This window comes from Falco punctatus (genome assembly GCF_963210335.1).
Source record: "Falco punctatus genome assembly, chromosome: 1".
Lineage (NCBI taxonomy): Eukaryota > Metazoa > Chordata > Aves > Falconiformes > Falconidae > Falco > Falco punctatus.
The window spans coordinates 104,028,835-104,042,837 of NC_137580.1; the positions used below are offsets into that span (position 1 = coordinate 104,028,835).

Sequence of the window (14,003 nt, forward strand, 5' to 3'; positions counted from 1 at the left end):
AATTTTTTACAGTAATCATCTGATGGGAGAAGGAATAAATTTGTTTCCCTTCAAGTGTGTCAAGTAAGTGCTAAGTATAGACACTTGACTAGGAAACCCAGGTAATGTATTTAAAGATCTGTCTCCCCTGTTACACTTCGGCCTGTGTTCAGCTGCAGTAGCACTGGGAGTTTGACCTGAGGATGGGACACGACATCAACATGGCTTTGACTTGCTATGAGGCCATGGAAAAATTGCTTGGGCAGAGGTTCGCGGAAGCCCCATCCACAGTTGTGAAGATCACAGCTTTGACCTCCTTGGGCCGTAATTTTTCTTTCTTCCCAAAGAGCTGTGCTTCCTTGGCAATATGGGAACAGTCAGGAATGTTGGGATTGCGTTGCTCCACACTTTGCTCTTCATTCAGCCCTGTCTTGTTAGTTTAGATCCACATAGGCTGTGCAGGTCTTGGCTGGTTGCTGCATGTCTGGGATTCTGTTCCCCACCAGAGGGGGATATTAGAGCATTTACACAGTTCCGGGATTGCTGGATCCCTGATCAGAACTAGGGCTTGTCCACTGGGTGCCTAAAAATCCTGGACATAGCTGCTCTTCACATATTCAGAATGGTCTTTGGGTGCTCTGTGAACCTTGTGTTAGCCATGCCCACGACAAACCTGGAAGTACAGCCACCACACTACACCACGTTACACGCAGTGTGTGCAGTCTCACTAGAAAGCTGTGCTGCCCTTTGCTGACATGGTCATACAGCGGTTGGTACTTGGGAGAACATGTTTGGGGCCCACTTTGTTTCTTTATGGTTCTGTGCTGTATCTCATAGGCCTGTATCATAAAAGCTACCCAAGAATATCTAGTTGGAAAAAATCTGTGTGCACTGGTAGAAATTAATTACTTCATTGCTAGTGGTTCATCCTTGTGTTTCACTGGAAATTTTTTGTTCTGCTTTTTCCCAACAGCTTTTGAGCACAGGTTGTTTGGATATGGAGAGGGTGACTGTAATATATCGGCAAGCACTGACACAATTCTTGACTAAACGCAACAGTGCCCTTACAATCTCCATGTTCCATGATCTCTTCAGACGCTTCCCGGTAAGTGTTGCTGGCTGTGTAGTATGTTGTCTTCTGCTGGCTCCAAAGTACAGTTGTCATTCTGGGGAAAGTAGGAAGAGAAGCCTCTGCTTCATTATGGGCTTTGAAAACTGCTGTAAGGTTTCCCAGGATCTTCAGTTGCTCAGACTCTTAATACTACATGTTTTGATAGCAGTGCTGCAGAAGGCCAGGATCTCATTTATGGTTTGGACTGGGATGCTGCATGGAGAATGTAGATGGACAGAAGGCTGCTCTTTAAAGCATAGCCTAAGAAGCGCTAATTTTTTACTAGTATTCAGTGCAACACAGATGAGCGAGATTTGCACAAAGACAGAGGGGGCCAGCTTGTTTAAACAGCTAATGTAGCTCCTGTCCAGCTTTGCTCTGACCACATGCTCAGTTTCTCAGTTTTCTTCCAAGAAGGCTATAGAGCATAGAGTCTAGTTGGAACCTAATCTGCAAGCCGTCTGTTCAGTCAGTGTCTGAAATGTTTGAGGATTTCCTGCAAACTTGACCTATGCCTGGAGCTGGTTTCCGCTATGAGGACAGCCAGTTTTTAAGAAACCGGCCTTGGGTCTGAATGTCATACAGTTCTTCAGGGATTTTTAGGTCAGAGTGAGGTAGATACAGCTGCCAGAAGCCCTTTCTCAAAGGCTTCAACGTTTTAGAACTGGTATCTATTGGAATTGGAGGGTGGGAGGAGGCATAGGCTTGTGTGACTGGGGGAAGATGCTTTCAGACTTCTGAGGGATCCATCCAGGAGAGAATTCCTTTGCATAGCAGGTTTCTTAGGACCACAATGCCACCTACATAAGTTATTGAAATAGGGGGAAGAGAAGGGTTGTGTGCTGCTGACATGGACAGCAAGCTTAAGATCCCATCTGCAGGTTTGTAGGGCCTGTGGATGCCATGTGACTGTTCCTTGCAGAAATGTCTTTTAAAATCACCTACACGTCTTTTAAATACCTGCCAGGATGGTGACTCAACCACTTTCCTGGGCAGCCTGTTCCATTGCTTGATGACCGTTTCGGTGAAGGAATTTTTCCTAATATCCAATCTAAACCTCCCCTGGTGCAACTTGAGGCTGTTTCCTCTCATCCTATCACTTGTTACTTGGGAGAAGAGACCAACCCCCATTTTGCTACAGCCTCCTTTCAGATAGTTGCAGAGCGCAAGAAGGTCTCTTTTGAGCCTCCTTTTCTCCAGGCTGAACACCCCCAGTGCCCTCAGCTGTTCCTGGTCAGACTTGTGCTCCAGCCCCTTCCCCAGCTCCGTTGCCCATCTCTGGATGCGCTCCAACACCTCAGTGTCTGACTTGGAGTGAGAGACCCAAAACTGACACAGTATTTGAGGTGCGGCCTCACCAGTGCCAAGTACAGGGGGACAATCGCTGCCCTGGTCCTGCTGGCCGCAATATTTCAGGTACCAGCCAGGATGCTACTGGCCTCCTTGGCCAGCTGGGCACACTGCTGGCTCATGTCCAGCTGGCTGTCAGGCAACACCCCCAGGTCCTTTTCTCAGGTGGCTTTCCAGCCACTCTTCCCCAAGCCCGTAGTGTTGTGTAGGGTTGTTGTGACCCAGCTGCAGGACCTGCACTGAGCCTTGGCCCATCGATCCAGCCTGTCCAGATCCCTCTGCAGAGCCTTCCTACCTGCAAGCAGATTAATACTCCTGCCCAACTTGCTGTCTGCAGTCTTACTGAGGGTGCACTCGATCTCCTTGTCCAGATCATTGCACCCCTTTTATAAAACAAAGGTAATGATATACAGAAGATACTGGCCTGTTTAAAGCTGTGGTTTGCCCACTTGATAGAGCTATCTTTTCTTTTTGTAGGTTTCCTTCCCCCCAGAAAAAACCATTTAAGGTGCAGTGGTTGGAATATGTCAGTGAACTGTGCAGCAAACTGCTGTCCGTGCTTTGTTAGGGCCAGATCACCCAGTGCCTGACAGATGGCATTAGAGGTATGCCCATAAGGTATTTTCAATCCAGATACTTCCTCATTTCTTTTGCCCCTAGATTTGGAAGTATTTGGCCTATAAACAAAGAAATCAGTGGATTAGGGCAGAGCAGAGGTTCATCAAGTTTTTCTGACAATTGCCCCTCCTCTAGAAAGGTTGTTTAGGTCAAGACTTATTGCAGGTGACAACTTTAACCTGTCTCCAGGGAGGCTTTCCTCCTGACAGAGTTGTTTCTGGCCCCTTCAGCAGGCAGGTTTGGATCTTTCCCCAAGCTCTGACGATCTCCAGTCTAACTCAGCATATTCTCCTTTGCCTCTGGGACTGTTCCTCTACACAAAGTGAACTGCCTACGTAAAGTATCAGGCAGATGCAGACTTAAATCTAGAACCAGGCAGGACACAGGAGGTGAAATCTTTGCCTGATTTTTCAGAGTTAAGCATTTTGCTGCTGATTCTGTTGTGATTAAGATTTCATTCGGTGCTGGTGTGAGCAAAGCTGTTAACTTTCAAATAAGCTGTTGCTGATTTCTGGGCACTTTTCTTTCTTGTGGCATTTTCTTCTTACTCAAGAAGCTGTGTAAAATACGGACTGTTTTGCTTGGAAAAACAAACCTGTCTGTCAGCAAACCACTAATAGGAGACTGGGTCTTTCTTTCTTACAGATCATGTGTAAGCCATTGGTAGATACTCTTGTCAAGTTTATCACAGCGGGAGCCAGGCAACATCAGCAGGTAAGGAGGAAAGCAAACAAACGAAGCTGTATTAAACAGTCGATTGGAGAAGCCACTTAATCACAGCAGCTCAGGTGATGCTTAATATGCTCATTCCTACCTTTAGGGCTGCCCAGTTTTGAGAAATGGGCTTCCAGAGAGGAGAGGTTTTGCAAATACAGCCTTGCTGCTTCAGGTCTGTGACTGAAGTTGTAAAAGTAGCTTGTGTATTTACAGGCACAGGGGTTCTTTGGTAGCATCTTGTTTAAAAACTGCCTCAGGGTTGAGGCCTGATTGTTGTAGGGCTTGCCTTCAGTCACTTACTCCTTGATTACTTTCTTATGGGTAAGATGTTCCTCTGTATTAATGTAGCATGTTGTAATCCTTGCCTCCTAATGCTAACTCCAGGTTGGCTTCTTGAGTCTGTTCTGCGCCTTGCCAGCTGTCCTGCATTTTCTGGGCCATGTGCTTTTGTGTCTAGTTTAAAACCACCTGTACTATAGATCAGATTTTTGATGGTTGATTGCCTGTGCCTGACTGACACAAAATTAGTGGAGCCTTATCAATAAAACATTGCAGGGTGAGTGCACAGCTCACTGTTGCATGAGCAGAGAATGAGGCCCGTCTGGATTTTCACTGCAGCATGGACTGTAGTGCGAGTTAATAACCAAAACCCCTTTAGGCCAGTAGCACTGTCTCTCAAACTTTCCCACCCCTTAGCTGTAACATGTAGCATGTGTCCCCTGCAGAAATGCATCCTAGATTGACCTTTCTGTTTCATAAATAGCTGTTTTATTGTTTCTAATCATTGGAGGAAGCGTGAAGGTATGTGTTTACAGGAAGGCTGCTTTACATTGTCAGTGTAAATTGCATTTCAGGCTCTTTTACCCAAAAGAAATGGCTCTGATTCAAAGAACAACAACAACAAAAAAAAAGCGAATTAAGCTATTAGTAATTTTAGTGGATAGAAATAAGGATGTGTCACACAAATAACAAACAAATTAATTGTAAGGCACATACTTGATCCCATCCTCAAGAAACCAGAACAGCATCCCAAGCAGACAGCTTCTTTATATGGGTATCTGCTTCCCCACAGGGAATAATACTGTCCTTCTTTCAGGGCTTCCAGTTATCTGCTCAAGCTTTGTTTCCAGTGCCTGTTTATCTGTAGGTGGGAGGAGTAGGGGAGGACGTGCAGTGTGCTGTGTGTGGGAGACTGGATAGAGAACACGGATATACTACTGTTTAAACAAAGGCAACATGGAGAGTAAGCTGTGTAAAGCCTGTGGGGTTTGGAGTTGCAGCTCTAAGTTTTTTGCACACTGCTTCCTTTTCAGGAATTCTGTCTTCCCCTCATCAAATGTCAGATTTGCCAGGTTTTCAATTAAATTTTCCCACTGATTCTCAATGCAGATGTGCTTCAGTGGTATCTTGGGGGTAGGGGGCAAGCTAGGTAGGTGTATGTGGCAAAGTGATGTTGTGGGTGAAGCAGGGGGATACCTTCTCTGGAGTCTCTGCAGCTCCTGGCAGCCTCTGGGGGAGTGAAGTGGAGAGGCTCAGCTACCAAAAGGGCTGTCCTAACTCAGAGTCCTGAAGACGCCAAAGGTCTTCTGATAATTTGGCCAACCCTCATGGTTTAGAGGCAAGTGGGGTAGTCATCCATGTTCAGCCCTGAATATTGGCTTCTAGTCATTAAACTAACTTAGTCCCAGAGACATGAGGCTTAATTTCCCTTCTAACACTCCTGCTATTAATGCTGATTGTTCTGGCTATGCCTGCTGCATCTGTATGAACAGCTAATCCCACTGTGATTTTGACATCTTGGCTTTGCAGATCCCTTTGGCAGGGAGTCCTCAGGGCTGTGCTGGCTGGGGAGAGCCGTGCTCTGCACGGGAAGGTGGAGGCTCGCAGCTCTGGCCAGGTGTCTCGTGTTGGCCTGGCAATGAACCCTGGGGATCTGGCACAGCAGGGCTGCTGGCCGCTATCCCAGCCAGCCTTGGGGAGACCCTTCCCAAGGGGGTAGGAGAAGCGCATGTACCTTCAGGTTGGGCTTTTGGGTAGTTTTGAACAAAAGGAAAAGTGGTTCATGAGGAGGATGTAGGAGGGCATGTTTCTTCCTCCTCATCCCAAATACCTGGGAGTTTGTGAGAGCAGCATGGATGTAGGGAGTCTGTTTCATCTCTCTTCTCAGCTGCCCTGGTCCCTGAGTTTTCTTAAGGCCTTTAAGGGAAGATCTTACGGCCACTGGCATACATGTCCAGCTTTTACTTCAGGGGTCTCTGCTCTTGCTGGGGCCTCTGGTGGAAAGTCAAACTTGATCACTAAGTGACCTGGTTGAAGTTGCAGCATGTTTCCCTCTGTGCTTGGTAAGTCACACAGTGTACAGCAAAGCCTGCACCTTCCTGGGCTCCTGTCAAGAAACAGCAAACCCAAAATGTATGTGAAATGTTGTTCCTGTGCCTTCTGTTATGGGCTGTTGCAGGTCTGTCAAACTCAATTTCTGGGCAGCTGTAACTGAGAGGAAATGCAGGAGCTGTTCAAATGCTGCTCAGCTAGTGCTGCCTTGGAGAGGAGCCGTCTGGCCTCTCCAGCCCCAGCCATTTGCCCTGACCCTGGGAAGCTTGCTGTCTGTCTGGTGCCCGAGTGTTCGTGCAGTTATATTGGAGAATGGACTCGAGGATAATTTGACTGAAAACTTACTTTCCTCTTGGACACATTTCCCCCCGCCCTTTTGCTGTGTTAAAATTAATTTTGATCAATTCACTGGTTTTGTTCAGGGCGCAGGGACACTCAGTTCAGGGCCAGGAGTGACAGGGTGAAAGCTATGATTTATTTCATCAAACGGCAGTGTTTGTTAACATGAAATTATGGCTCCGTGAAGTGAGTACGAGAATATTGGAAAGCAGTTTGTATAGACTGTTGGCTGTAGCTGATGACTTGGGGAACTGGGTCTTGCATTGCTGCAGCCTCTGTGCGTCCTGTCTCCCTCAGTTGCTCACCTCTAAAAGCCAGAGAATATCAAACCCTCAGCAGCAGCGTCATGTCTGTGAAGGCAGAGGTGTTTGTAGCTATCTGATGCCTTTCTGGGAGGTGCCTTTCTCTGGCAGGTGTGACTGCTGTAGAGAAGGGTCCTTTGGAGATATCCAAAGGCAGGTGCATCAGAGGGTGCACCTTGATGCAAAGCTTAGCAGAAGAAAAGGCAGCTTTAGAACAAAAACCTCAGATACTGTGACTGACATCAAGTCAGCCCTTTTCCTCTTGACACTGTTCCTACATGCCTAAAGCATCAGTAAGGTTGTTCACCTCCATGTTGAAGTAATTTGTGCGATAAAACAAACAGCACTTTGAGAGGTGAGAGCTCTTAAGGAAGTTTTAAACGTGGCTCACAGTGGTTGGGTTGGTAGGTTTTCCTAGCTGAAAGCACAACCTGTATAACAAGTTTCAAACTGGAAAGGTGAACTTGCAATGGTCTTACTGAGACTGAACTTGGAACCGAAGCTTGTACCTGTGGCCAAGTTCTATTCCTCTGATGTTACTCCTGGAGCATGGATGCCTGCAGGAGACAGTAATACAGCAGTTTCCCTGGAAAAGGAAACAGCTGGAGAGAATGGTGTAATTTGTGAGCGGCGGAACAAAGGGCCAGGGATGCTTGACCTGGGCTGGGGGGCTGTCATCCCACCTTGAATTCACTTAGGACCTGTTTAAACCTATACATCAGAAAGATACAAGATGAAGATGTGACAGTGGATCTGCAGAAACACCTTGTTTCAGGCAGTTCACGCATCTGAACTGGACTCCTCACCTTTTGTGAGACCACACTGACTGCAGGACACTATGAGCTGCGCTGTGACTGGCAGCTGGTGCTTTGAATGTTCGGTGTTACCGGTTGGCTGGCCTATTTTTCATTTCTTGAAGTGTGGAGCTAAAGACAACTGCTGTCCCAAAGGTGCCTGTGTGCAAGTTAAAATGCTTCAGGCTTTTAAAAAATGAACATGCTAATGTTTGGATGTCTTTAATTTATTGAACTGAGAAATCTGGTGGGTTTTGCTGTGGTTTGGTTTTACGGTTTGGTTTTTTTGTGCTTTTTTTTTTTTTTTACTACAGTAGCAGTTGGGATCTTTTAGCTAAACTCTTGTTGATCCTTTATTTCCCATATGTATAAGTTAAACCAACATATAACTTAAAGCTGTGCTGTCTTCTCAGAATGTGGTCTGCCTGATGTCTGTGGATGATGTGTTCTTACACTGTTGTCTACTGTAGAAAGAAGTGAATAGAAACTATATGAAATCACTAGATTGTAAGCAGCTATGGTGAAGCTTTTCAAGAGGACTTCAGTGTGTGAGAAGCGCTACAAATTGAAGTAAAAAAGAATGAAGGCAGTAAAGAATGGAATTTTTTGGGTAGTCTAATCCAGCTTGTTGGATGCAGTTCTGAGGACTGGGGTCCTTGAAATCAGTCATCCTACCTGTGACTCTGTACTTCTGGAATGGCCAGCAGAAGTGTCTGCAGTGGTAGGAAAACGGGACCAGTGCACACATCACAATCTTTTTGTACATATAGGGAGATTTGCTAGCTTTCTCTTACCAACAGGGTGTTTACGCTTGAGTAAAGTATAGCTAACATTTCTAGAATCCAGTACCTACATGCATACATATATGTGCTTTAAGTAGCTTGGGAAAAAATGACAGCTAGGGATGTAGTCTTCAGTGGTAAGACTGGTATGGAAAACAACAAGTCATCAAAAATGGAGCTTCTGTTGTACCGTTGAGTTGACCTAGTGCTAATGAATTGTGTTAAACTGATCATCCCATTGGCACAGATGATCCCATTGGCAGTGCAAAGCCTTGCGATCAGCCAGGCAGAATGTGTGTGGTGCTAACAGGTGGGGGAGGCTTGTGCTGTTTTGTTGACGAAGGATGTTGCTTTCAGTCTGATGTCTTCCACAAGCACTAAACACATTCTCTCAAATTCTGTTTAGAAAAAAATCTGTGTGAGCTTGTTCTAGCTTCCTTCTTTCTTAATGCAATTTGGTCTTACTACTGCAATTGTTTTCCAGGGGACCTTGACCTTCAAATTACTTCCTTGTGCCTTGTTTCAGTGGGTGCAGCGTTGCTTTTTCAGTATGCACAAAAGGCTTGTTTTTTTGGCTTGTGCTGATGGAGCGTAAACCAGGGATCAAGATGTGTTTAATTTAATGATTGTTGCATGACTCAGCTACATACCAGAACCCTCCTGAGCCTTAGGTGAGGAATGTCTTCCTAGTTTATTTTTAGCAGCATCGGTATGATGAGCTACAGTAACGTCTATCTGTAATTGTGCAGTCTTGGGCTGTGCCTCTGATGCTGTTACAGCACAACCCCCTCGGTGGTGTATTGTTAATTGTGGTGTAGTTCTTACTGCAGTGGCCCCCCACCCCGCATTCTCATAAAAGCTGGGGCTGCCAAGGAGCTGGATGAGTCCGTGAACCGCTTCTACCATAAAAACTTAACTCTGTTAGTCTGAGGATCGGGTGAAGAAGGAAAATGTGTGGCTGGTTGCATTGCAGTACCCGGGCTTACTGCTGATGCAGGCATCTGCAGGCAAGTGCACACTCCAAGTGCCAGCTCTGGACTGGAAACAGGCTGAAGCACGGACTCTCTGGAAGTCTGGACTGGAACAACCATGCTTTTCCCTGGGAAACCCAGCTTGTGGGCAAGTGGTATTGGAACCAGTTCAGGAAGGAAAACTAGTAAATGAAATGCCCACTGCTACCAGGAGTAAGGTGTTATCCGCATCTCGCTTGTGCTGACATTCACTTAGACAGTTTCTTTTCTGTAACTTTTTCCTAGGGTTTATGCAAATGATTTGATACCTGTCCTTTGTTCTTTTCCTTTGGGGAAATACTAGGAGTGTACATTTCAACACAGTTACTAAGAGCCTTTGCAATTTTTTTTGCACTGTGGTCACACATCAGTTTGAATACATTCCTGTCCTCTTATTTATGTTTGAAGCTATATTGATTGAGGATGTTGCAGTAGCTGGGAGCATAATGGTGCTGTATTTGTCCATAGAGTGAGTTTATTTTCTGATTTGGCTAGAACTCTGCAAAGCTGATGTAAGTGCAGAGCTTTCATGATACTAATAAAAGTCATTTTATTTAGTGTGGAGATGAGAATGGGCACTGAGACAGAGTTCAAAATGTCGTCTTATGTCATATAGATTCATTAATATTTCAAAATGTGTTTTTATAAAGCAGTCTGTGACAAGGAACCCTTTAAGATCTATCTAATAGAGAGTGTATTTTAGGTAAGTTGCTAATTAATCTTGGTGCTTTGGCAGTCTCCCCAAAGGGATCAAACTTCTATAGACATAATTTTACAGAACTGAAGCAATTCTTTGCCAGAGCTGCCATCACCAGAAGAGTAAAATAAGATCTCGAAGTCCTGCCAAAGAGGTCCTGTCTGGTTGACAGTTATCTTTCTGTTTTATGTTCTATGTAAATATCCAAGTTAAAAAGTAATTAAACTTTAATATAGCAAGAACACTAAAAACACTGCAAAGCATCATAAGCCAGCACCCCTCTATGTGCGTGTTTGGGAGTGTTCTTCCTCATGCTGCAATAGATGAATGGATCACTACATTAACACACCATGCCTTGCCTGCATTCTCACAGATAGTTTCCAGCAGGTGGTATAGAAAGGACTTGTTATGGAATATTTAGCATAAGCTGTTACTAATAATGAAGCAAGTTAAAGCTCCCCAGATAAGCATCAGCACCAGTTCAGTTCTACCTCCTTTGCCTCAGAAATGAGAACTGGGCTGCCGGTGCTAGCTAAGCAATAGGCCGGGACTGAAAGGTACCATTCCTTCAAAGCATCCTCCATCCTCTCAGCAGAGGTAGGACACGCTGTGGCTGTGTCCTCCTTAGAGGTGTCACTGGGGGGGGCTTGTCTCGGGGTCCAGTTGTGGTGAGCAGACCTTCCAAGGGTGAGTAACCCACAGGCAGTGACAGCTTATTGTGTGATGTAGTGCTACAGTGGCTGTTGCCTGCTGACTTCTTCCTTTGTGTCTTCCTCTGTTCAGCATGCACCCTCTCTTCAACGAAGGGAAATTATTTGCAGCTGGAAAATGCATGTCAAACTGACATGCTTTGGCTCCGGTCAGTGTCCTGCCCCTGTTCCTGTTTTTGTCTAAGGAGGTGGTCAAGGAGATCCTGTGTTTTGGAAGGTGAAGCTGAACCACGGGTGGGCTTTTGGACATTTTTGAGCTATCTCATCATGAGCCAGCAAAAGCCCTGTGACATGAACTAGCTCTAGGTATGTAAACTGTCCCTCTGAAGTTGAAGGGGAAATAGCTGAATGCTTGAGTGCTTTGCTGGGTCAGGGCCAAAGCGCTCTACATTATTGTGTGGAGATTTTTAATACCTAGACCTTTAGGATGGTTGTGGATATGGATTATTGCATCCTAACCTTTCATTTTTGAGAGCATTTCTTGCACTGGGAGGGCTCAAAGAAACTGTCTTCCTTTGGTGAGTTGGAGGACGTTGACAGCATCTGCAAATATTCTCTGCTGTTCTGTGGAAAGATGTCTAATGCCATACTAAAATGTAGCGTGCTCTGATGAACTGCTTTGTAAGCTGTGTTTCTTTCTCCCTTTCCTCTCACTTGTGTGAGATGGTTGGAAATTTAAAAAGTTCTCGTTAAATTTTTCAGATCCTCCTGACTGCATTTAAGCGGAATGCTTGAAATCCCATGGCACGAGTTTTTACTTGTGTTTGCATTGAGAACTTTGTGTGCTCATGGTGTATCTCAGTCGAACAAGGGACCCCTGTCACTGAGTCTACAGGGTCTCTTTGGAGCATTGTACATGTTGTTATCTGTTTATGGTTCTTTATTTTTTCCGTCATAATGTTTTTTTGGTTCTATTTCTTGGGGCCTTTTAATGGCTGCTGTGTCTTTTGCAAAAGTGTCTAGCAGATAGATGCCTGCATTGCCCACATACAAATCCATAATGATACCAGGCATTAATTGACTGGCACAGAGAAACTGCCCTTTAGCAGTCCCGGGGTTTATATTCCACCACACTTGGTGCAGCGCAAATAAACATGAAAAAGCTCCTACTTGCCTCTTTATTCTGATTGTGGAGATAGAGACTGTATTTATTCTGCTTACTGCCATTCAGCTGATTGTGATGATCGTGTAGCAAATCCTCAGTAATGGAGGAAACATTTTAATCTGTTGCTGGGAGGAAGTAAGAGAATTAAAAGGTCACGTATACTTTAGTTGTTACTATAGATGCAGCTGCTGGCAAGAGCTATCCAACGGTGGGACTGATCAGTAGCTTGAACAGCCCTGCATGTCGGATGGACTCGCTGAGTTAGATACATACCATATTGCAGTGATTTTCCAAGACTGAGTAATTTTCCTAGCCTACTAAATTAAACTTGCCATCTGACACATGGGGAGTTGATAGTTTTTAAAAAGAGTGAACCACCCAAGTGTGTTCTGCTCAGCCTGACAAACATAGCCCCTTCAACAATTTGATGAGTAGGGACTTGTGTAGAGCAAACGGGAAAAGTTTGCTTGGAGGCAAGGTCATTGCCATTTATTTAATAACAGCATAACAAAAACAGGATGGGAAGAAATGTCTGGGGCTGAGATGAAATCGGTGACTGTCTCAGTCATACAGGCTTGAGTTATATTCATGCTACAAAATATTACAAAAACATTAGCATAGAATCCTGTTTTCTTGAAGTTTTCGGTAATGATTTCTGCTGTTTACAGTGGGCTGTTGGATCTTTGTTTGGAAATGAGCAAGTGTGCTCGCAAGTGAAGAGCGGGCAAGTGTTTTGTTGCAGTGTCAAATGAAACGCCAACCTAGGCTGTACTTACAAGGATATTCTTAAGAGTTGGTGTAGGAAGTGGTAGGTCCCTTTTTGTTGTGGTTTAGGGGTGCAGGAGGAATGGGGTTTGGCTGTTTGTGTTTCTGCTTTCCCTTGGTGTGTATTCAAATGCCACTCTGCAGAAGTTAAAGCACAAGAAAGGAGTCTGGGTTTCTCTGCAGGATTTCTCAGCCATCTCCTAGCAGAATATGGTCTCCAGCCATGTCGCTCTCCCTGAGAGCAATGTGCAGTCTGTCATGTCATGGTGCTTCTCTCAGTGGATTCTGCAAAATGGAGAGGTCTGCTGGTGAGCATGCGAATCGATGAATCTGCAGAGTTCAATGCAGTACAGTTTCCAACTTCTTTTTTTCGCTTAGCAGTGTTGTTCATTTCAATGTTCTAAGCTAACAATTTTACTGACGTGTGAGTACTTTTTTTTTTTTTTTTTTTTTTTTTTTTACTGCTTGAAAGCTGAACTTCAGTAGTGGACGTTTGAGTGGATTAGAATTCTAATTTCTTATTATCTGCTTATAAATGTTCTCAAAAGATGAAAACCTTTGTCCTTGCAAAATCAAGACTGGTCTAGTGAATTGAGGACAGCAGCTAAAAGGCACACAATGCCTAGGCAACTCGAGTTTTCTCTTTTGAATGTGTACTGCTCTTAAATCTCCTAAATTATTGAATTTGACTTGAGCAAAGTCCCTTTAAATAGGCCACATTATGCAGTAACTGCCTTCTGTATAGTCTAAAGAAAATCCTATTGCATGTCTCTCCTGAATTGAAGAAAATTGGCTTTGTTTGTGCAGAGGAGACATCTGGCTTAGAAGGTGTTGTGAAGAGCAGCCAGATGAGGGAAGTGGAGCAGGGACAGTTTTGGTTTTGCCAACATGTGCAAGTAACTTGAGGTGTCAGTGGAGCTTCTTGATGTTTGATAATACAGTGTGTATGCGTGTAAAATAAAAATTATCAAAATGACAGCTTTGGGATAGGTTTGGTTTTTTTCAAGAGGAAAGCTAGGGTTGAGAGAAAGGATAGTGCCCCAGATGATTTTGCGAGAGGTTTCTTGATACTTGGTAATACTCCTTTGAGCCTCAGCTACTGGGGCATTCTGTGAGAATTTCTGCTTTGATTTCTTAACAAAAGGGCATTTCTGGCTCTGGTGTTTAGAGTGAGGAGTTTGTAAAAGCGAAGTGGAAATGCTCCAAAGTAAACAGGACCATATTAAGAAACTAAATTGTCTTAGGTGTTTTGTTTTGTTTTAAACTGTGACTTTGTTCTTTACTTGGGAGGGAAGTATATTTAGGAGTGGAGAGGGAAATGGGCATATTTCCTGATTATTATTTTTTAATGTGGGAAGGGAGAGGCTTGGATGCATTGCACTGAATCCATTGC

At 44.5% G+C, this 14,003-nt stretch overlaps 1 protein-coding gene across 1 annotated transcript in view; it reads left to right on the forward strand.

The window, feature by feature from the left end:
• The window catches only part of MYBBP1A (MYB binding protein 1a), a 60,493-nt gene that overhangs the window by 19,750 nt on the left and 26,740 nt on the right, over positions 1-14,003 (forward strand). Inside the window, exons 22-23 of the mRNA XM_080364737.1 lie at positions 953-1,084; positions 3,704-3,772. Of these exons, the coding sequence (XP_080220863.1) occupies positions 953-1,084; positions 3,704-3,772 (201 nt within the window). The remainder of the gene's footprint in view (positions 1-952; positions 1,085-3,703; positions 3,773-14,003) is intronic.